At 36.4% G+C, this 23,688-nt stretch overlaps 6 protein-coding genes across 6 annotated transcripts; 1 reads left to right on the top strand and 5 right to left on the bottom strand.

Annotated features, from left to right (window-relative positions):
• Positions 1 to 133: 133 nt before the first annotated feature.
• Positions 134 to 2,502, bottom strand: LOC17900809 (RHOMBOID-like protein 12, mitochondrial). Its single transcript, XM_006305234.2, has 8 exons — positions 1,991 to 2,502; positions 1,778 to 1,898; positions 1,511 to 1,630; positions 1,248 to 1,361; positions 1,059 to 1,103; positions 740 to 844; positions 615 to 656; positions 134 to 506 (listed from the first exon to the last, which is right to left on the bottom strand). The coding sequence occupies exons 1-8, from the start codon at positions 2,356 to 2,358 to the stop codon at positions 411 to 413; spliced, it is 1,011 nt and encodes a 336-aa protein (XP_006305296.1). The 5' UTR covers positions 2,359 to 2,502; the 3' UTR covers positions 134 to 410.
• Positions 2,503 to 3,091: 589 nt separating this feature from the next.
• LOC17900581 (cytosolic sulfotransferase 17) lies at positions 3,092 to 4,360 on the bottom strand. The gene has a single exon (XM_006304676.2). The coding sequence runs from the start codon at positions 4,299 to 4,301 to the stop codon at positions 3,264 to 3,266; it is 1,038 nt and encodes a 345-aa protein (XP_006304738.1). The 5' UTR covers positions 4,302 to 4,360; the 3' UTR covers positions 3,092 to 3,263.
• Positions 4,361 to 5,249: 889 nt separating this feature from the next.
• LOC17899503 (probable galacturonosyltransferase 11) lies at positions 5,250 to 8,106 on the bottom strand. Its single transcript, XM_006303893.2, has 2 exons — positions 7,638 to 8,106; positions 5,250 to 6,938 (listed from the first exon to the last, which is right to left on the bottom strand). Exons 1-2 carry the CDS (start codon positions 7,788 to 7,790, stop codon positions 5,478 to 5,480), a joined length of 1,614 nt encoding a protein of 537 aa, XP_006303955.1. The 5' UTR covers positions 7,791 to 8,106; the 3' UTR covers positions 5,250 to 5,477.
• A 5,328-nt stretch (positions 8,107 to 13,434) lies between these two features.
• LOC17900222 (transcription factor MYB51) lies at positions 13,435 to 15,186 on the bottom strand. The gene is made up of 3 exons (XM_006305130.2): positions 14,965 to 15,186; positions 14,703 to 14,832; positions 13,435 to 14,498 (listed from the first exon to the last, which is right to left on the bottom strand). The coding sequence occupies exons 1-3, from the start codon at positions 15,098 to 15,100 to the stop codon at positions 13,694 to 13,696; spliced, it is 1,071 nt and encodes a 356-aa protein (XP_006305192.1). The 5' UTR covers positions 15,101 to 15,186; the 3' UTR covers positions 13,435 to 13,693.
• Positions 15,187 to 17,071: 1,885 nt separating this feature from the next.
• On the bottom strand, positions 17,072 to 20,186 carry LOC17899454 (zinc finger BED domain-containing protein RICESLEEPER 2). Its single transcript, XM_006306854.2, has 4 exons — positions 19,657 to 20,186; positions 19,266 to 19,481; positions 18,240 to 19,117; positions 17,072 to 18,150 (listed from the first exon to the last, which is right to left on the bottom strand). The coding sequence occupies exons 1-4, from the start codon at positions 19,694 to 19,696 to the stop codon at positions 17,215 to 17,217; spliced, it is 2,070 nt and encodes a 689-aa protein (XP_006306916.1). The 5' UTR covers positions 19,697 to 20,186; the 3' UTR covers positions 17,072 to 17,214.
• A 329-nt stretch (positions 20,187 to 20,515) lies between these two features.
• LOC17899225 (kinesin-like protein KIN-8A) lies at positions 20,516 to 23,561 on the top strand. The gene is made up of 6 exons (XM_006306818.2): positions 20,516 to 21,380; positions 21,479 to 21,752; positions 21,853 to 21,903; positions 21,994 to 22,086; positions 22,187 to 23,245; positions 23,358 to 23,561. The coding sequence occupies exons 1-6, from the start codon at positions 20,716 to 20,718 to the stop codon at positions 23,388 to 23,390; spliced, it is 2,175 nt and encodes a 724-aa protein (XP_006306880.1). The 5' UTR covers positions 20,516 to 20,715; the 3' UTR covers positions 23,391 to 23,561.
• Positions 23,562 to 23,688: the final 127 nt, after the last annotated feature.

Genomic DNA, 23,688 nt, shown 5'->3' with positions numbered 1-23,688 from the left:
TGTTTATATACGTCTCTTAAAATAGTGAAATGGTCCCCGAGGTTAAAGGGAAATACGTTACAAGGATCTCTTCTTCTTTTATTTTGTTTTTCTCTAACAATTTGATGAGCTTGGAATCATGTTTCATTCAACATTTCTTAAAATATACTTAGCTTTTTAGACTTTAAAGTTTAATGGTACAAACAGGAATATCATACCAAAATGTAGTCTAATTAAAAAATTACTGTTTCAAGGTGGATCAGTCTCTAAAGGTTAGGTTCAACGGCACAAAAGAGACCAAATTGGTTGGATAAACAGATATGGTAAGCAGAGACCAGATAGCCACAATATGGACTCAACGACTCAAAGTTTCTTAAATCATTTAAAAGAAAGATTTCTCTAACGATGACCAGAAACCAAGCAAGGTCAGGTCAAAAGCGGAAGCGGCCTTTCCTAATACGAGCCCAGGCGATGGCTGCAACTGCAGCTCCTCCCAAATGAGCCGAACCTGATATGTTACTGTCACCCTGCAATGTCCAAATGGTTTGTTGTTGTTTGAGTAAAGAAAGAAAAATATCATCAGATAGTTCCAAACAAACTTTGAGTTTTTGCAATTTATTTGATAATTAGACTACCTCTGTTATCCTTAAAATGTCTTTTCCTATGAGGAAGACACCCTGAAAGATAAAGAAGAGTGAGTTTTAGTTGAATTAGGAAGAAAGATTAGCTTTTAAGCTAAGACTGAGAGCTTAAAACTTACAAGCAACATTGCCGGAACTGGAATGATAAACTCTAAGTATAGAGTAGCTCTTGGGTGCAGGAAGATATCGAGCAGCATGATGGCATTCACGGCTCCACTCGCGCCCTTTCATACAACAGTAAAAGAGTTCTTCAAATCATTCTCACTTTCATCCAACAAAATACATAACAATGGATTTTTATGTCAAATTCATGTAGAAATAGGATCAATGAAGGGGATCAAGAGTTAACTCTGGATGCATTAGCTCAGTAGTCATAATTTTCAATGTCTGATAACCAAACCAAAGATCGAATGCAACTGCCATCTTATTCAAACATACCAGTCCCGGAGTTCTCGACGGATCCCTCATGAAAGCTCCTTGGCCCTGTCCACCACATATGATTAGTCACCCAATATGAAAAGGAAAAGCCGTCCCACACAACATCATAGTTGAAATGCAAAACTAGCGTATGTGAGGACCTAGCATTATTTGAGATATAGGAACATTTTTATACTGGTTGCTCTATACCTTGGGCGATGTTGCAGCCATATAAGCATGGTGAATCAGGTAGAAAACAGAGCCACCAAGCGCTCCAGCAAAGTACAGCTTCAAAAGGAACTGAGGACCAAAGTTTCTAGCGATCTATCAAGAGAAGGATTCAGGAAAATGAAGAAGTAAGCGATTAAAAAGGACAATTCACTATCTCTATCAAAACTTTTCATAAACTAGCAGTGACAGGCTCAAGAGTGCTTCACTCAACAAATACAAGTCATAAGAGAAATGAAGTGTACACTGGTTCCAAAAAAGTAGAGTCCAATCATGTTTGAGGCGATATGTCCAATATCAATATGACTGAATGCTGAAGTGATCAAAGTATGTAGACGCCCACTGGTGAAATTGTCCAACGATATCTGCCCAAAATTCAATCAGCAAAGCCATTATCAACTACATATGTTTTCATCAGCATTACATGCAAAGACATCTAGAGCCTAATTCTCCATACACAAGCATGTATTGGAACCAAAATGTCTATAAAGCTGTAAGCTTTGAGGTCTAACCATGAAATTATTCATCATAAATTGTTGATTGAAAACACGCCACATAATAAACACAGCTGCGTTAGCTACAACTAATCCAAGAACAACGTCACGATCTGATAATCCTTGAAGCCAATGCTTCCTGTCAAATGTAAAAACAAACACAAGTGAAACCCCAATCGGATCTCGATAAGGTTGTACGAGACTTAGGGATGATGAAAGACACTAACATACCAGCTACGCCTTTGGAACCCAGAGAACCTCTCGAACTCGAAACCCTTTTTGGGAAACCGAGAACCAATGAACCCAACTCTGGACTCCACGAGATTACCCAATTTCGCAGCTTTGTTCACTAAAGCGCTCGAGAAAAACCCACGAATTTTCTCCGATCGCCATAGCAGGGAAGGGTCAAAGCGGCTCACGGGAGGAGACGAGGGGCTTGAAGGAAGATAGTGAGTTCGAAAATGCCGGCTCTGGCTCGGTTTGTAGAGCGAAGTGAAAGTTTGACGATTCGGGTGGGCATGAGTCGTTGGGTTCGTGAGCCATTTGGTGAGACGCGAAGATGAGTCGACGACGACTCTACGGCACAGAATCGCGTTCATTTTTAAAAAAAAAAACAATACTTGTGGAATAGTAAATTTGCTCAATCGACGAAAATCAAAAGGCGAGACCTTTCGCTCTTATTAAAAGAACTTTTTGCTGTATATGAACTACTGGGTATTGCTCAATGTGCAAAACAATTGAGTAGCTTTGATGTTTTTGTGTAAGAACTTTCCTGATGATTTTGAAAGATGATTTGATAAGTTACTAGTTTGTCGTTTTTTTACTTGGCTCGTCAATAGAGTCTTTGTTGTACTATTGCTGTTAAAGCAAAACCACATAAGACAAAACTCGAGATTAGTACTTTTGGAAGGAGGAACTAATTCACCTCAAGGATTTGAGCAAACAATGTAACAATTTAGCAGCTATGCACAAAAATGTCACAAAGCATTTGTCATAGTTTTCTTAACACCGTATTCCCATGATATGTATATTGGACAGAACGATACTTTGAGTTCTGTTATCGTCCAAAGTGTCCAAACCATCATTACATTTGTATTATAATAGTTCCACTATATTTTGTAAATAGCCAAAGTGCCAAACCATTTTCTACAGTGATTTAGTTGATCATGACGAAAGGATTTATATAGTTTGTAACTTATAAGTGGTATATATGTGTTCTTTCCTTTTGATCTTGGTGCAAAACAGAGGTTGTTCTGTTTTTTTTCTTATTGATTCTGCATATTAATTTGTGGGAGTCTTTGCCAACATCATTGGTTAGTGACCAATAACCGATACATATAATGATAGATACACTCAACGAAAACAACAACAATAACACATTACTTCACCAAAGATTGATCTAATGGAAAGTATCCTAGTAAACAAAAGCAACCTACATATTATAAACCAGCATAGGATCAGAAGAAACAGAGAGACATAGCTTGAAGACAAAAGATCATATTCATCATATGGATGAAAGAAAGTCAGTTCCTTTAAACTTATCATCCATGAGACCATCAATACGTGCCACCATCTCCGGAGTCAGATAATTCTCCCAGTCCCCAACTTTCCCTTTTCTGAAATAAGCACTGTTGGCGAAAACAGCAGGACGATCTTCTCTATCTTTCTCACCTTTGTTAGCTTCAAGATTCTTCAAAGTCTCAAAGCTACAAAGCTTCACAACTTTCTCAATAACCTTTTCTTCCTCTTCTTCCTTGGTGAATCCATAACCCATAAACTCAGCTAATCTCTTCACATACGGAAATGGATCAGCTCTCATAGTCTCGTACTTTAGAAATAAAATCTGATTTGGGTTTGCTTTGTAAGCCTTCCAATATCCTAAAATATGATCAAGATAAGGACCGTAGACAGATAGACCTTGACAATACTTATCAAAAGCTTCCTCTAGGCTAATGAGTGATCCTTGTTGTGATCTCTCCTTGTGAGCAAAAGTCCACATCGAGACGAACGTGTCCTTTGGGTCTCTCCAGATGTAAACAATCTTGCAACCAGATTCCACAACTGATTCAGGTAAGAGATCGTAAGGGATGTGAGTGGAGAAAAGCTTGTTGCCTTGGTCTTTAAGAACATCAACACTTGGGAAAAACGGGAAATCGATTTCGATGTAAGGGACAAACTCGTGTGGGTTGCGTTTGAGAAGAGGGTTTGTTGAATCGTCGAACTTGGAGCGGTTTGCGATGGCAAAGGTTAAGGCTTTGAGCCAAGTCGTACCGGTTTTAGGGTAGCTGCAGACGAAGAAATCATTCTGTCGAGCTTTAAAGAACTTCTGGGCGTGGAGTAAGCCTTCGAGGAGAGGTTGTAGCCACCAGTGACCACCGTACTCGACGAATGGATCTTTTGGTCTCCAGCTATCTTCCCGAGGAAGCGTGGCGATGATTTCTTGGTAATGTTTTTGGTTCTTCTCAAACTCTGATGGCGACGAAGATGCTAACTCGTGATTCGAATCTGGCACGACGACGTAGTTTAGAGATTTGGATCCCATTCGTGTTTTTTTTTTTTTTGGCTATGTAATGATGAGATTACTCGTTTGCTACTGATACCAAAATACGTTTGTTGTTTGTTATAATATATATAGTTTGTCGTGAGAGATAGATAAGTAGAGTAGGTTGGTGGTGACTGGTGAGGCTAATATTTTGACCCACAAACGTGTTATATATGTGATTTTCAGTTCCTGGTTTGGTGACTATGTGGTCACTTTAAAAAAGAAAAATATATAATAACGTATTTGCAATAGTCTAAGCGTTTTAAGTGTTTAACTAGTGGGTCGTAACCCATAACTCTGAATAATCAGATGGTGCATACCGAACGAAATCGTTACGCTTCTCCACGAGCTGAACTCCAACCTCTTTCATGTGTTGCTGAGCTGCCTCCGTCAGCTCCTCCTGAGAGAAAGAGAGAGAGAGAGAGAGAGAGAGTATCAAATATCACTACATCATCTAGCATTTTGAGCAACTAAGGTTTGAAATATCATCTCACCTTTTGCATTCAGGTTCTCCGTTTTCGAGCAGATTGCATTAAAATTTCACTGGTATGGGTTAGGAGCAGTTGCTCATCAGCCCTGACGTTTGACATCGTTATTATGAATGCATATTATAAGTTGATAGTCTTATCTTTCCCGTCAGTGACAGTGAGTATATATGATCATCCGAAATTTAAAGCAGTGCGTTGAAAACTTCCACACTCATCAATCTTCATGTTTTGTTTAAAGTCAAGGATCACAAGACGATATTTAACTTCGACCAGTTCATGTATGTGAAATGAATTAACCTTTCAATTCATCGTTGGCACATGAACATTGGTGGCTATATATATCTTATTTTTAAATACTTTATTTTATATGTGAAAAGTTCATACTCAACGCAGAGAACTAGTTAACAAGAATTGCTTGGAAAAGAAAAATATATATATATATATATATAAACTCGCCAAAAAATAATAATCCCTGTAATCTATTCAACCGTAAGTACATGATGGACCCTCTAATGTGTTTCTCTTCAGACCATAAAGAAGATAACAAGTAGTCTTCGGAAGGAAAATTCTGAATGTGACAAACTTTCTGAGATCTACAATATTCCAAAGAAAAAGAATCTTCAAAGTGTGTAAGAAATCATGAATTCTTCTGATGTGGATTAGTCTCAACTCTGTAAGTCTTTTTGCTTCAAGCTGTGACACAATCTTGTAAATACGGATGGCTCGAGTTCAAAAACTTTAACCAGAAAGGTTTATACCTACCGATGGCCAGCTTTAGCCACGGCTTCATGTTACCATTATAGTGAATCACAGCTGCTGTTTCAATCAGACGGTTATCGATGTTCACATCGTAACCTAAACCCAACACATGCCATCTTCTATCCAGTGGCTCTGTAAGACCATAGAAAGACAGTAGACCTGGAGGGAGTGTCCCGAGCTTCCACAGCGTTCGTTCTCTATTCTGTTCTTGCCAGTAATGATACCGATCTGTCACGTTCGCTTTCCTCCATGCGATCAGATCAAAAACGTTCATGCCAAAAGCCCATCCACATGCTTGTGGGTCGAACTTTGAGCTGATGAGAGGGTTCGAGAAATTTAGATACTTGTAATAACGGTGAAAGGCTTCAAGACATGTTTCCACAGCTCCATTAACGTTTCCATGTAGATCCAAGGAGAAGAGTGGAGTCAAGTCTTTCTGAACAACAACATCGTCGTCTAGGAAAACAATCTTCTCTAGCTGCGGATAGATCTCGGGAATGTAGAATCTGAGATGGTTCAGTAATGACAAGTACTTTGGATTCCTCACTTTTGGCTCGCCAATCGTATCTTGACTTGTCTGTTCCCCGAAATAATACGCTCTTGCATCTGTGTCCAGCAGTTGCTTAACAACAGGAGAATATGAAGCATTCAACCAAGAAAATTCCTCTATGCTCCTGATCTCTATAGCTGAGCCCTTGAAGTCATTACTTAGAAACCAAGCCTGCATAGCTTTGTAGCTCACTTGATTTGTCACTATGTGGAAAACAAGCTGTTTCGGATGGTCAGCATTTGAGACAGTTGAATTAACAACAACCGAGGTGGCAATCACGTTATCCGAGAAGATGCAGAAATGGTAGAGGTTGTTGTCGACAAGTCTAGGTGAGTTTCTGTTCTCATCTGCCAGTTCATGACGAGATGGCTCTATCAACCAATCAGATGTGAGCTTGATCATCACACAGTGGAGGCTCTTTGGTAGTGCCTCTGCAACCAATTGGCCAAATATAGTGGTTTGAACGGTAGCTGCATTTGCACGCTCTTCAAGGGCTTGGATGTGAGATTTCATGGTCATCATTGTGGTGGCTATGTCATAATGTGCATCTTGTGCTTTGTAGATTAGAGCTGATAGACCACTAATAATGGGTTTTGCCTCATCTAGTGAAATAGGTTGTCCTCTCATAGCTGCTTTTGAGAGCAAAAACTGACAACTTCTGATCTTAGAACTCAATTCCCAAGCTAAATGAAGATTATTGTGTTCTTTGGCTATAAAAACATAAGCTTTGGCAAGCGTCACTTGCTCTGATAATTGCCTAGAGAATGAGGAAGCACTTGTGATCTCTTCTGTGAAGTTTAAACGGGGAGGAGATACATTTTCGACTCTCGTGTCTCTCTCCTAACAAAGACAAGAAGATAAAGAGTAAGTTTTCCAAAAGGCAACCATCGAAAGATCCAATCTTTAGACAGTGAGTATGATACATAAATCGTCCATATCCCCGAGACTATACATTGTGAAAGAAAAAGATTTTGTTCACAAGTGGTGGCTTGGCTAGAGAAATCTCAACAAAGTTCTCATGACATTTTAATCGTGTTCATAATTCCCCTCAGATGTTTCCATGTTAAAAAGGCCATAATGAAGAAGACTCATCCAATATGAATTTATCTTTAGTAAATGAAATTAACATGAACATCACCAATTTTTGATATAACAGAAGAGCTTTTAACTTAACACAAATCTTTCCCATCTGGAACTCTAAATTACAACAAAAAAGCACCTTCAACATTGTTCTATTTCAAAATACCGGCAAAACAATATCAATAAGAAACTACAATATCTATACAAGGCCCGAAAACAAACACAATAAAAAAAGGCTACTCAACTAGGAGCTTAAAAAAAGGATTCAATTGTAAAGACTTGAGCGTAAACTAAATTAGGTTACGATTGCAGTTAGATTAGTGAATCCTTGTAAGATCCACAATTATTTGATCATGAGAGGGATGATATAATAAGCAGAGCAAAACAAAAGATCAAATCTGAGCAATACAAAATCCATAGCTTGGGAGATGAAAAAAAAAGAAAGAGAGAGAGGCATACAAGTATAGGGTGAGATGGATCTTGTTGATGGTGACGATGCTGAACCATGAAGAGAACTAATCCAGCGACAGAGAAAGAAGCAAGGAGAAACCATATCCAACTAGACAATCTCCTTCTACCTCGCCGCCGGTGATCCACCGGCCACCGCCTCATCTTTCGCTACTCGCTACTACTACACCCGCCCGATTCCTCCACCGTTTTCTCAATTCGATTTGTTCTTTCAATTAAAAAAAGGAAAAAAAAAAACAGTAAAACGGAGATTCGAGCAGAAGCGAAAAGAATCTGCCGACAAGAAGAGAGATCCAGACTGAATCTCTCTCAATAAGAGAGACTCAAGAAAGAAGAGGAAGTGAGATTGTTGTGAATGAATGTGGTGAGATTGTTTGTTTCTACGACTGAGTAACATACAAAATCCTTTCTTCACTGTCCAAATTTTTCTATGTAATTATATTTCCAGATCTTAACTCCATCTGTGATTTGGCTACAAAAGTAAAAAAATATGACAACCGTACATTATATACTTTTTTCCTTTTTTTTTTTTTTTAACCCTTATATCAAAATATGTTTAACTTGTTCCTTGATCAAATTTTATGCACAAGTTTATTGATATGCAATAGTTAACACAAATATCTCTATTGACACCCTCACGGCTCACCCTATATATCTCACTCACCTCGTCAGCCTAGTGTTAAGTACGTGTGGATTTGTGCACAAGTTTCTTCCATTTTTTTAGCTTAATTATAAATAGTTACCAAACTAGCTATAACTTACATATCCATTTGGTTTCATTTGGATACTCTTTTAGTTTTCCGGTTTTTTTTTTTTAGTTTAAAATTTTTTTGTCTAGTTATACGACGATATAAAGTTAAAGCAATCGGATTTTAGTTTAATCAGTTTTTAACCAAAATATAACCTAACTATAGCTAGACGGCTTTCATCTATTGATAATAGCCAAAAAAATTGACACTTTCACAAAGGCCGACGTTTTTATACAAGTATGTGTGGTTAGCGGCTACTAGCTGTTGATCGGTAATATACTCATTTCGAAAATGCTAAAGTGTATATCTCTATGTGTGGTTATTACGTAGTACTTATTAACCTCATAAGTTTCTGTGTTATCTCTACCTTTAATTATCACCATGTTTATGATATCAGTTAAATACGTAAGAAAAAGAGAAAAAGAAAAACTAACGCTTTTACAAGTGCATGTGTATGGTTTAGTGGGTTCAATAATGATGAGATCAATTTAACAACAATAATAGGTGATGGAATAATACTCATTGTTAGAGCATCCTTAACACAAGGTTTTGAAACTGCTTTCACTTATATACTGTATGTTCCATAATGTTTTAGATCTTTTCTTCTTTCAGTTTAAATTATGTTGACAAGTCTTTATGCAAAGGTTTCAATGTACATATTTAAACTTTTTAGTTTTTACCATTTATATATTTTTCAGTATGCTTCTATTGATTGAATTGAATTAGTTTTACTTAATGGTGGTTTGATCTAAAAAAAATATCCATTACATTATATAAATTCTTAATTTGTGTGCAAAATTTTGTAAACATTGCTTAAAATGAAACTAAATGATTACTCATTCCTAGTAATGAGAATAGCTAGGGATTACTACGTCTAGTTATTGGTATTGGACGAACAAACTACGGTATTGTTAAGGATCAGTTTACGTGGCCATGAAAATTATTGGTGCCAACTAACTGATTTAATCAGCGATTAAGGTTCTATGAATTTCATGAGTTGAAAAGTCTCCACGCACGTTAACATGTTGGATCGAGCAATCACAACTTTACTTGTTTACGTCCCTTCCAAACACATATATCAGCATTAATGTTGTCCTTTAATTTGACATTTAATTTTTTGTCTAACAAACGTGGAATTGTGGAAACAAGTTGGAGGAGAAAAATATAATCACTTTTGTTTTGAGTCTTTTGACAAAACGCAACTGTTAGATGGTGAGATTGCACCTTCTCATCAAATCGCATATTGTTTCCCATATACACCTATCAAATTAAGCAACAGTGTCGGTTGTTTTAACGATTATTTTTTCTTCTTTTCAGCTCTTTTTAACATTTCCGTGTTGTACCATGATTTTCGACTTCTTCTTTCTTTCTTTTTTTCCATGACTTCTGGCTTATTCGAATAGGCATCTGACTTGGATCGATCCTCTCCAATGGTACATGCTTATTCAACTACCTATGAGCTCTTATCTTTTGTCGGGTGTATGTTACTATGTGTTTTAAGAAGCAACCCAATAAGGTTGTTGAATTTTTTATTCAAATGTTTTATGCATGCAATGCGATGTCCATCATCATTGACATGGTTTCCCTAGCTATAAATAAGTTAAAAAAGATAGCGTTTAAATGTGTTTTTGATAAAATGAAACAAAACAATTAATGGATTAATAAAAGTTTAAGTGCATAGTACAATAATATATTGGAAAGTGAACTTCAGGCTGTCATTATTATGTTGTTGTTATAGCAATGTAGTATTGCTAGTCAAAAGGGTACTTACTAGAAAATGTCCTTTCAAGGAGACAACAAACAAAGAAAGAAGAAGAAGAAGAAAAGATAGGAAGAAGATAACAAAGAGGTAACAGATTTGATTAGGATACTAACTTCACGTGTGGAATCTTTATCTAGACAAGAGAAACTCGACAATGAATAAAATTAACGGTTTGAAGAAATTAAATTTCGTTTGAATAAGCAGAGAAAACAATAAACTTGTGGACATATATACTTTGCTAAACTAAAAATTCCAAATAGTGTTTATTTTCATTTTTACCATCTGATTCCTTTTGTAAGAACTCAAGTTCTCAACAGTGACCATTGTAATTTGACTCCATATTGATAGAAAAATTCAGTTCTGATGAACAAATTAAATGGATTTATCTTCCTATACAAAAAATGAAAGCCGAGTGTATCAGAAGAGAGTGTTAACTACATATCGTTTTAGCGCGTAACATACCGTTTTAATTAACGACGTTTTTACGTGGAGTGTAGTACCAAGTATGGCTATGATGCCATGATGGTACTATTGTATATATATAAAAAAAGAACAAAAAGTATGTCTATGATGGTACTATTATTATATCGATCGACAACTAAATATATATGAAGACATGAAGTGCGTACAACTTTTTCTCATGTCGTCCATATTTATTTCCATGCAGAAAAGTGGAATTGGAATTTAGGGTTGCCGAATCTATCAGAATCAGCCAATCATATCACAGCCACAGAATCAATCAGAATTGTATTATTAATCAAGTGTATTATTCCTTTTTTCTTTTTTTTCTATAAGCAAAGAGAAACACATACTAATATTTCAATGATTTGTGTATTTTTAAGAGTTTTCATAAATTATATACCAAAGAGATATAAATGTTAATTAACATAAATATTAGAAAAGGTGGAAAACGACTCTTAAAGGGACGTTGAAAATGGATAGTTTACAACTTGTAGTTATATTTTTTGGTTAATTTATGTATACCAAAAACATATATATATATATATATATATATATATATATATATAAGATGATATGAAGAGAATAATTTAACTAAAACTGATTTTGGATGTAGATCTGGAATTTGTAACAATTAAACAATTAAAAATAATTATGATAGATAGTAATTCTCTTAACGTGGCTTGTTTTTCTCTTATTAAAATGTTCTGTGAATATATTTTTTTAAGTAAGTTTGCATTGAGTCCGGGTTGGATCAAGACAGGGCACGAGCATATCTTGATCAGTCTTGAGAGCATAGTATGTCCGACGATATTTTTGTTTATTATTTATTCTGTTTACTTTGAACAGAACAAAAAAATTTGTCAACTGAGGAGGAGCCAACCTTGAAAATAAACCATCTGAGTCCAAATGTGGTTGGGTACTAATTTATTACTAAACAACTGAATTTTTAGTATTTTTTCACGCAAATATGTTTTGAAACATTTATACTATTAGTTTACTGACATTAATTTTTTAGTTATTGGTGAAAAAGAAAAACAATAATGTTGATGTGAATCGGAAAGTTAAGTCAATAATAGTGAAGTGCAATATAATTATCAAATGAAAATTATTTTAGTTATTGTACAAATTGGAACAAGAAATAAAGAAATCAAAATTAATAGGAGTAAAATCGGGCGGATTTATTAGCGGAAGAATATACAATTTTCTTAAGGAATATAGGAAAATCTAATGTTATTAGGTATTACGTTATGGACTTTTGAAAGGTCAAGAGTCAATCATCGATTCATCGTGCATGCACATGAACGTGGGTGGCACTAGCACATACTGCCAACGGCAAAGACCGGCAATGACTAATGCCGACTCACATGATTTATGCAATATATGCATCATTCTTTATAGTTAAAGAAGTATTATAGTGGTTTCAAAAAAACAAAAAACAAAGAAGTATATATTTTCTTTTAGTAATTATCATCCAGATACTATACTGTATCAATCTTTCGACTATAATCACTAATCAGATCAAAGTTGAGACTTCAAAGGAAGACCAAAAAAAAAAGATGGCCTGGTGGAAATAAGTTGCAGGTATTGTAATGATCATGCATGTACAACTTTATTTATTTCATTTGTTAGGAAACTTCTACAATATATTCATTTACTGTTCATTCGTGGAAGCAACCCTAGCCAATTCTCATACTTTGCCTAAATTCAGGATATTGGTAAGAGTATCTATAATCTCAACTACATTACAAAACGTAATGTATAACCTCTTTATACTTATACCGTTGCCTTACAACAAAAGTTAGTAGTTTAATTTACAGTTATTCATTTTTAATTTTTCTCACCAAAACTTAAATTTGCATAAGTCGTTCCTGAAAATACAACTTCTAATTTAGTGTTGCTTATCACTTTATTTGTACAGAGAAAGCGATATATTTAAATATCAACTAACTTTTATCGAAATATTATTTGTGTTAAACATGTCTCAGCTTTAATTTGCTTTTTTATTTTCTGCAGTATGGTGCTTTCAAAAGGTTTGGAATGATAATGCACTTCTTATCTTTAGTCCTTGATCGGAACATTGAAAGAATGATCCTCTCACTTGCTTTACGTCGGTCTCATAGCTGATTATTCGAATACTGATAGGGTGAAGTTTACATACACTAGATAATGACATACTTTAAGTTATAATGATATACATACATTTTTTTAATTTAGGTGAAGTTTCTATACACTAGAGAATGACATACTAAAGTTACAATAACTTATGAGAGTGACATACGTAATTAAATTATAGTAACTTATGAGAATGACATACTTAAGTTATAATAACTTAACTCGTTAAACAAAAAAACATCTACGTAGATACATTTTAAAAAGTTTAGTTGAAGATAATTAATAATTATTTATCAACCTACTCTATCCATTAAGCTCTTCACTCATGACATAAGCCACCAAAGTTCTTCAGGAACATACATCGCATTAAAAATTTAGTAGTAGTACGATGTAGTAGCAGCAGCTAATGATTTGTCAAAATAATGCAAATCTCATATTCAGATAGATACACAAATTTCTGATAATTAACACGATAAATTACTAAATTACTTTGTTTTCGCAGTATTGATTAATTTGGTAAACGTTAAAAATCTCGTTAATCTTATTATTATACCACCATTTATCATCCATTGCCAACACTTGAGGTTATACTTTGTTTTTCTTCTTTCTAAATTATATCAAACAAAGAGTTACCGAGTGTTACAACAATGGATACCACTTACATAGCACTTGAAAATAATTTATTCATTACAAGGTTAGACTTATAAATAAGAAGAAAAAAAAAAAACATAAAACCCACACACACGCATATATGTACATATAACATATGGGAATACAAGCTACATGCATGGTTTATCATCATCGCCATTAGTATTATTATCGTCATTATTTATTATTATCGTCATCATCAAGGTAATATATCCATCGGCATCTCTTTATAAAAAGAACATATCCATATCGACATGGTATATATATATATGTATATATATCACATGATCACGTGGGATTCACCGATCAAGCACTCAGGAAAAATATTTATCAATCTCGTCATAAATGTCTTGACGTTCATGTTCATAGACCGGCGTGACCTCAACGACATCACGTTCGTCCTCGTGAAGAAACCTCGTAATTTCTTTCATGAACGCAGTGTTCTCAACACAAGACTCCTCCAAGATCATGAAATCTTCATCATTCAGAAATGTCGAGAACCCGATAGTATCCTCATCGTCAATATTGTTATTACCAACGAAATTATCACAGTACATTGGAGGATTGTTAACGGAGGAATCGGAGAACGTTGACGAAGACGACGTCGGATTAACGTAACCATCAACGTCAAAGTACGATGAAACAGGAGTTGTTGCATTAACGGCTGCCTGGCAGAGAAGATTCGAGGTTGGTGTGAAGGAGGAGCTCGTTGACTTATCTTGTTCGGAGTCAACGGAAACACTTGTGGTAGTAGTAGTAGTAGTAGTGTGACAAGAAGCAAGTGGACCACCACTTCCGATGATCTCGGACAGAACACTGTGATTGATTCTCTTTCCGAACCTATTAGCAACTCTGTTCAAGAACCTAGCCGATGGCAATCTACGATTCTTGTTGTTCTTCTTCGGCTTCTCGTTATCAAGAACATCGTCATCACTACTTGTCTGATTAACGTTTTGTTCATCCGGGTGGTTTTCTGATTTGTCGGTGCCGGCGTTTAAGTCCTTGTGTGTAACCGGATCGATACCTTTCTTGATCAAACGTTTTTTGATATGAGTGTTCCAGTAGTTCTTGATCTCGTTATCCGTTCTTCCTGGTAACCCGCGAGCTATAGCAGACCATCTGATTAATTAACACCATAAGATTACAATATTAATTAGCTATTGCAAAAACCATAAAATATGAAATTTCAAGCGTGAAGATTTATATATAATTTGCGTTTAAGTTTAGGATATATTTTCTTATGATGATTTAGAAAAACAAATAACACTAAAGAATCGGGAAGTATACATATACAGTAGAGACTAGAGAGAGATAGAGACTAACTTGTTGCCATGAAGGGCGTGAAGAGAGATGATAGAACGTTCTTCGTCATCAGTGAACTCTCCTCTTTTGATGTCAGGTCTCAGATAATTGGCCCATCTCAGTCGGCAGCTTTTGCCGCATCTCTTGAGTCCTATATCCAATAATAAAAAATAAATATTCAAATGTCTAACAATAGATCAATAATATCAAGAAAAGGTCCAACATTTGAATATTCAAATATGACGGAATAAAAGTAATAAAATAAAAAAATGTTAGTACGTACCAGCTTTTTCGGGGAGTGTTCGCCATCCACCTTCACCGTGACGGTTAAGGTAAGAGAGAAGCTTCTGATCTTCCTCGGGAGTCCAAGCTCCTTTCTTTAACCCTAGTTCAGCTTTGCAACACGGCGTTCGCACCATATTCTTGGTTAATTCTTCGTATTCTTGATTCTTGAAAGAAACTTGGCTTTCTCGATCGAGTACTCAAAGGACGTTCTCAAGTGAAACAGAGAAGAAAGACGAAAAATTGAAAACCTGAGAGTTGTAACAAAGTGTGAAATGGAGCGTACGTATGATCATAAAGATTGAGCACATGATCTTTTGATTAAAGAGTTGAGACATCTATAGATTTTTCGAATAGACATCTTGTTCTTTTGGGAAACTCGAGATCGTTTTAACATTGAACTACGACAAGAACACCGCGGAGAGATATATATATATTATAAGAGAGATGATCTCTAGGCTAGCTCTGTTTTCTTACCACAAGGAGAGATACAGAAATAGAGAGAATCTTTTCTCTCAGAACAAAAAAAAACAAAAGATTGGTTTGTATCACACGTACACTTTGCAAAGTGAGAAACTTTGAGGACGAGCCACCATCTATATTTATGCTTGCTTGTGGCTAGCTGTACGTGTGACTGCATCCTGGATCGTTTCAAGGTGATTGACACGTGGCTTATTTTGATTCCCTATACATTATAAAAAAAAGATCTGATTATTTCATGAAACCGCTAACTTTTTCAGTGGAAGTTTTGAGATAGAGGTCTGATCGTTCGTAAGACAATTATAATATCAATAAGTATTATTTTTAGTTACCAACAAATAATGTACTAGACTAGTATGAAGACAAATAATATTCATAAGTATTATTTTTAGTTATCAACAAATAATGTACTAGACTAGTATGAAGAAAGCTATATACTATATATTCCCATGCACAAAACCGCCACAACTCAAATTATAAAACAGGGGAGCATAAATAACGAATATCAATGGTTGCTAAGCCAAAAACAAAAGTATGAAAAAAAAGTATTAGTGTAACATAAAATTAAAGTGCCTGTGTAGCTAATTACCGACTTATTTTCGAAATCTATAAGTGCTAATATATGCAAATCAAGATCTATATTCCAAATAAACTGAGGGAGTACATTTTGCATGCGAAAATATGAATTATTTCGTGGACAACATACACAAAATCTAAAGTGAATAAAAGAATTATATTACGGCGCCGGCAGATCTGGTACACCAATTAAATTTATATAGCCAGGTTGAATTTTCTTTTGTATTGACCCAATTCTTGACCCATATATATAAAAAAAAAAAAAAAACAAAAATTGTAGACCGGAATAGGTCGGTCCAAGTATAAGAAACAATAATATATCATATAATTTTTTTTTCTTGGTCGACTTCTTTCTTTATTTAATTTACAATGAGTAGTAAAACCAAAAAAAGAATCATCGAAATGGGGCAACAGATTTAAGATATAATTAAAATTGAATTTATCGAAAGAGTTAAAAAAGGTTCTACGCATATCGAAATGAAAAACCACAAAAGGGACGTAGTAAGTACGTGGCCATGTCGGAATGAATTCAACTGTAAAAGTCGGAGTGCTGCGAGACTATTCCAATAAGTACGACTCACAAGAGCTCTTAATCTTTTTTTTTTTTTTTTTTTTTGTGATCTCTCTCAAAATTCAAATATGCTTAGGGAATCATTAGACGACAAAACTCTTAACACAACACGAATTTGTAAATTCGAGGAAGGTAGCTAAGTATTACAAAAAAGTAGTCGTATTTGAATTTATGTATAGATTAATAAACTAAGCAACAACTTGGTCACTCAAACACTAGACTTTGACATTATCGCAATCGATCATGCCAAGAAGACAAAATCTACGGACCAAGAAGATAGATAAAAGTATTTTCTTATTTCGTACGATTCATTTCCACTTTTCAAATCTTGCGACAAAAAAAAAAAATACCCATCAATTAAATTAGTCAAATATTGTGCTTTTTGCTTTCCTGTGAATTTTTTTAGAGTAGCTTTTGTCCCATTTATTTTTTGAATTTTCCTTTTCCCTAACAACAATGATACGAGAGGAGAATACAGTTAAATTAAGAAAGTTAACCAGATTGGTTTTCATCATACCAACTCTTAACGCAAATGGTCTTTACAAATCACCACTATGCAAAATTACATACAACTCATGCTCCTAAATTATTATAGTTTCTTCAGTACAAACACTAAATAAGATCTCACCTACGCTGATTCTTGTCTAAACCTCCGGCAGTATTATCCCCGGCCACGGTGGAAGCAAACTCCATTAGCCGTTCATAGTCAATCTCATCAGACTTGTACTTCAGTTTCATGCCAGCTTCAATCCATGATCTGATACAAAGAACAGACTGTGTGCTATCTTGAGGCATGCAATACTTTTGCTTATCAATCTCTTCACCTTTACCGCAGAATATCTCTTCCGGGGCAGCGGAAGTCGCCTGAACCGCAAGGAAATCCCGAGCCATGTTAGAAAGTCGCGGGTATCTTCCGCTGTTTACCTTCCACCAATCCAACACATCGGTTTGCATCGGGACTATAGACTCTGATAAGTACTGAGTTAGTTCATCAACTACATTGTTGCTCATACTTCCTCTTCTTTTCCTTCTAGCGATTTCCTCTGCAAATGAGATATTCCCTCCTCCTCCTTCATCAATGTCCTGAGGACGGTACCCGCTAGTCATGGAAGATGTGAAATGAGAGGAGGCATAATTACGAATAAAATGAGTTCTTGCTTCATCTATATAGCTGTCAAGATTTATCGTCTCTGGAATGTACTCTGTTTTAATCCGTGGGTCAAGAATGGCTGTAATGTAAGTGAATACGTTGCACACTTGGGTGTTGTAACTTCTGGCCTTCTGGGCCATGCTTTCAGCACAAGTTCTTAGCCAGTCTGGATTGTGGCATGATTTCTGGCAAGTCGTGATCATCTCAGATATGTTATCCATAAAGAGCAGTGCCAGACCAACCGTGAGATCCTTGTTCGTGCACATATCTTGAGTGGTCTTGTGGAATGAATCCAAATCCAAGTAATTGTGGACAATAGTCACCGCGTTCTTCTCTGCAGAAGTCAATATCATTCTGTTCTCTAGACCATTCTCGGTTTTCCTAATCACAGAGTCTAGGGACTTGCCAGCCTGCACCAATATATTATAAACTAATAAGACATCACATACAAATATCTCAGAGCTTGATGGTTTCCAGGTCAAAGTTATAGAAATCTTACCTTGCACAAGATGTTGACCATCTGGTAATTGCCACTCCAACGAGATGAAGCATCGATGGGAAGTTTCCAGTCGCCTTCTTGATAAGCTGTTGTCAACTGAACGAAATCATCTGATAGCTCAATCGATCCGTTTAACTCCTGTGTGAATTCTCTGACCTTTGAGATTATGGGCTTTATAGTTGCTAAACCCTCATCAATAATTTCATTCAGAGTTTGAGCAGCACAGGGAATGTAGCAGAAAGGCAAGACCTTTTGACCATCCAAGTACTCCTTCAGGCTATGACAAGCGTGAATAGCGTTTTGACTGTTGTCATGTGTACAACATAGAACCCTGTCGTCAATGGCGTATATCTTAAGGACTTTCAAAAGGGAGCTATAGATCTCAGAAACCCCAGAGGGATAGGGAATCCGACATATGTCAAGCAACAATCTATGAGAAGACCAATTTTCGTCTATCCATTGGCCAGTTACGCTCATATAAAAAATGTTTTGATATGAACTCCAAAAACATAAAGTGACAGAAACTTTGGATTGGATATGCTCCAAGGATGTCTTCACATCTTCCCGCATACTTCTGAAAACCTCATGAAGTATGGCTTTATATTTTTTAGCCGGCCATAATTGGACGGCTGGGTTAAGAAACTTGAGGGAGTTTCCCAACCATGTTTCGTCTACAGTAGAGGGAGGAAGCGAGGACAAAGCGAGCCACTTGAGAACTAACCAGTTAAGATGATCATAATCGAGTTGCAGGGATTTCGACTGAGATTGTGAAGGTTTCACAACAACTGGTGGTGTCTGTGGTACAGATGAGCTGGTGACAATATCTGTTGCCTTATCATAGCCTGGATGTCGATTAGCCAGATGCCTTCCAAGGTTTCCTTAAAACATGAAAAAACAGAACCCAAGTTATTGAAAGGCGTCAAGATTTTCTTCTCATAGTGCTTAAGAATAAATCACTTTTTGTTTGTTTTGCTATTGCTACACTACAATATAGAAGGTTGAAAATAACAAAGATAGAAAAAATACCAGTGGCAGTTGCAATGGAATAGCTTTGTCCACAGAATTTGCATTTCCGGGTTTTGCTGTCTGGTGCGGTCTCAAAGTATTTAAGATAGACAGATGTCATAGTCTTCTTCCGTTTAGGGGGGGCAGTACTTGCTTTATCAGAAGAGGCTAATCCAATGTCAATGGGGTCAGAGTGTGGAACAAGTGTCATATCCATCATAGCTTTTGGTTCCATTTCTACATCAAGTAGCAGCAAACAACAACAACAGTAGTTGTTGTTGTCTCAGTTAATAAACGAATACAAACACTAAGAGTCTAAGACCACAAATGAAAGCAAGCAAGTTCCATACTTTTATCACAAAACAATAAGCTCTATCTATGAAGGCATTATCAGAGTTTTGAATTTATTTACCTTTGTAGGTTTTGAATGCATTGTTTACATTCCACTCCATCGCTAAAACGAAGGAAAAATAAACAAAAACCGTTGCGGGAGAGGGAAGAGTTATTTATTTTATTTTGGAGGGAAAGCAGAAACAGCCGCCACAACAGAGAGGAGGGAGGAGGAGGATCGGCGCTGGATCTCTGAGCCAGAGAGAGAGAGAGAGAGAGAGAGATCTGAGCCGATATAAGGGATATGAGGTTTGAGTCGGAAGCTCGCCGATCTGAGGGATTGGTTACGACGGCAGATCCGTTGATTTGGTCGGCGAATTTGACGGAGGGAGAGGAGCTAGGGCACAGAAGCTTGGCTCAATCGCTCGGCTGGTTTTGGTAATTGAGAGTTTTCTGAGGCTCAGCTAAAATGACTCCAGCGAATGGCTCGGGTCTCGTTTTGTTTCGGCTTTCATTTTTTTTTTTTTGTAAACATTAAAGTAATTTCATTACCATAAGATATTGTTCTTGTGTCTTAACATAATAAAAACATTTCATATGACATTCATATGATATAAAAGATATGTCACATATGATATGCTAATTACTACTCACATATTTTCTTTTTCTTTTTGGTTTTATATTTAAAAAAAATAGAAACAAACCAATATAGTAAATGTCGAATCTAAAACTCAATTCTCGAAATCAAAACGGAAATTAAGGAATCGAAATAGTGAATAAAAAATATATTGAAAAAGCAATAATGTCACTTATTATAAAGAATATTTACGTGGACCACTCAAAGCTCAAACACTGGGCTGACAAAGCAATTTTATGACCGTTACAAAGAATTTTCAAAAAGCTCCTTGAATTGTTTCTTAATTTGCGTTTCCTAATCCAAAAACCAAAGACTGAAAATAGCAATTAATCAATCTACTATACACACTCCCAAAGCTTTCATTTTGACCAACGCACCTTCTTCAGTCCAATCAACGGCGTTTGATCAGTCGTAACACAGAAGATCTTGCCTGGGGGGGTTTTGTTATTTGGATGGTGAGAAGATCTTAGATTCTGGAGGAAAAAAAAAAGAGAGAGGAGAAAAATGCCGGTATCGACTCGATCTAAGGTGATGAAACAGGAGCCAAATGAGCAAGAAAGCACAAATCTGAATCTTCCGTTGAGAAATCCACATCAAGGGTTAAAGGAGAAGATGAAAGCTTTGACTCTCTTGTACGAGCAGCAAAAGAGAGCCTCTTTTTCTCTCAGGAACCCTAATCAGTCTCCTAAACCTGAAGATCTGAGGTTTAAGACTCAGCTACCAGCTGATTCCTCCAAGAAAGGAGAAATTTTTCATCGCCAAGACGGTAAAGTTTCTAGATTTGTTGATGAAGCTACCAAAGAGAACAATGTAGTCGAAGCAGATCGGATTTTTGGGGTTAATTCGGTTCCGGTTAAGCCTAGTGGTGTGATTAGGAAGCTTTCAATGGGAAATGGAGCTAGAAACGTCACGGACGCTGAAAAGGGTGAGAAAATGGATGCTTCTGTGAGCCGGATTCTGGTGTTTGTTAGGCTTAGACCAATGGGGAAAAAGGAAAAAGAGAATGGTTCAAGATGTTGTGTCAAGATTTTGAATAAAAGAGATGTTTATCTGACGGAGTTCACGAATGAGAACGATTACCTTAGGCTTAAGAGGCTCCGTGTTCGTCATTTCACTTTTGATTCTTCTTTTCCTGAAACCACAACACAACAAGAAGTTTATTCCACCACGTAAGTGTATTTAATCATCTCTGTCTTGAATGATGATTTCTTTCATTAGCATCAAAATGCTGCAAGTTTTTAGATGTTTTCCCCTTTGATTTTTTCAGAACAGGAGATCTTGTTGGAGCAGTTCTTGAAGGAAGAAACGGTTCAGTTTTCTGCTACGGTGCCACAGGAGCAGGCAAGACTTATACGATGCTAGGGACTATGGAGAATCCAGGTGTAATGGTTTTAGCAATCAAAGATTTGTTTGCTAAAGTTAGACAGAGAAGCTTAGATGGGAACCATCTTGTTCATCTTTCTTATCTTGAGGTTTACAATGAAACTGTTCGAGATTTGCTTTCACCTGGTAGACCTCTCATTCTCCGCGAAGATAAGCAGGTATACATAAAACTGACTATTATTTTTTGTCCCTTTTAGCTTTACATAAGAACACATTGGTCTCACTCATTTGCTTTTTTCTGAATGTGGTTGAAATCAGGGAACTGTGGCTGCTGGTCTCACACAATATAGAGCTTATTCAACAGATGAGGTTTCTACTTCTAATCTATACATTTTCCACTTTGAGTGATAATGAATAAAAAGCTAAATTATAAGATTGGTTTATGGTGATTTATTGCAGGTAATGGCTCTGCTCCAAAGGGGTAATCAAAACAGAACTACCGAGCCAACGCGTTGCAATGAAACATCTTCTCGCTCTCACGCTATCCTTCAGGTTAGAATTTTCATCCTTTCATATCGCGTCAAATCAATAGTGTATCATTAATTTTGAGACCTGGAATGTCTTAAGTTGATATTTTGTTGCTGTTCGTTAGGTCATAGTGGAGTATAAGACTAGAGATGCTTCTATGAATATCATCAGCCGGGTAGGGAAGCTATCTCTCATTGATCTTGCGGGTTCTGAAAGAGCGCTAGCAACTGATCAAAGGACACTTAGATCGCTGGAAGGAGCAAACATAAACAGATCACTTCTTGCATTAAGTAGTTGCATTAATGCGCTTGTGGAAGGCAAGAAACATATTCCTTTCCGAAACTCTAAGCTCACACAACTGCTCAAAGACTCACTAGGCGGCTCATGTAACACTGTGATGATTGCTAATATAAGTCCAAGCAGTCAATCTTTTGGTGAAACACAAAACACCCTCCATTGGGCTGATCGAGCCAAGGAGATTCGCCTGAAGCAATCTGAAGTAAATGAAGAAATGGTTCAAGTGGGTGAAGAAGAAGGGCCTGATCAGGCAAAGCTCTTGTTAGAGCTTCAGAAAGAGAACCGTGATTTGCGTGTCCAGCTTGCAAAGCAGCAGCAAAAGCTTTTGACTCTTCAAGCAGAGAACTTGGCCGCTGCTAATAACAACAACAACATTTCTCTGACACCTCCATCAATCTCATCTCTAATGACTCCACCATCTGCGCTAACAGCTCAGCAGAAGAAGAAACCAAGGCACTCTTTGTTATCAGGGACATGTTTCACACCAGAATCATCCAAAAGGACAAAAGCAGAAGAAGCTGTGAAGGAACTTCAGCTGACTGTTAAGGCATTGAAGATGGAGATGGAGAGAATGAAGAGGGAACATGGATTGCAGATGAAGAAGCAAAGAGAAGAATTAATGAAAGATCTTTGTAGTAGAAAGAGCGAGAAAACACCAGAAAGAGGCAAAGAAACAAGAAGGATTGTCACAAGAGGGAGCTTGAGACCAAAGGAGAAGGAGAAGGAGCTAAAAAGCCCGAGCCATCGGTTTGCATCTCCAGCTGCTGCAGCTAAAAAGAGAAGCTTTTGGGACATAACCGTAGCTAATACTAGTCCTGCGTTGGATAGAAGGAAAACAAGAAGCCATGGTCCTGTTCATCAGGAAGCTCCTTCAAAACTGCTTCAGGTAATTATAAATATAACTACAGTGATGCTATAATCAAAACACTCTAAAACATTGAAGTTGTCCAGCAAGATAGTGTGCATACATTTTAATATGTGTTGTTTGGTTGGTGCAGCCGGGGTTTGCTCGTCCACACATGAAGCATTAACAAGTTTGAAGACTTATTCGAGATGTTTCTTTATTACATTTTGTATGGTCTGTTTTCTCCATTGTTTTGTTTCCATGGTTTGCTAACATCTATACTATATTCTGTAAGAATGACCATAACACAATTATTTTTATTTTTTTACTAATTTATCAAATTTAGTTTACCTATGCTTATGTTTGGTGTGTTCTGTATTGTGTCTTCTTTAAAGTTATAAGTTACAACCAAATTGCATATGCACTAAAAGGTATCCATGAACCACTTTGTTTCATTTCCCTTGTAAAACATGAGCATGATTAAC

This window comes from Capsella rubella, unplaced genomic scaffold, assembly GCF_000375325.1.
Source record: "Capsella rubella cultivar Monte Gargano unplaced genomic scaffold, Caprub1_0 scaffold_1, whole genome shotgun sequence".
Classification (NCBI taxonomy): domain Eukaryota; kingdom Viridiplantae; phylum Streptophyta; class Magnoliopsida; order Brassicales; family Brassicaceae; genus Capsella; species Capsella rubella.
Note: the sequence above shows the minus strand (reverse complement) of the source record. Positions and strands in the feature narration are given on the sequence as shown.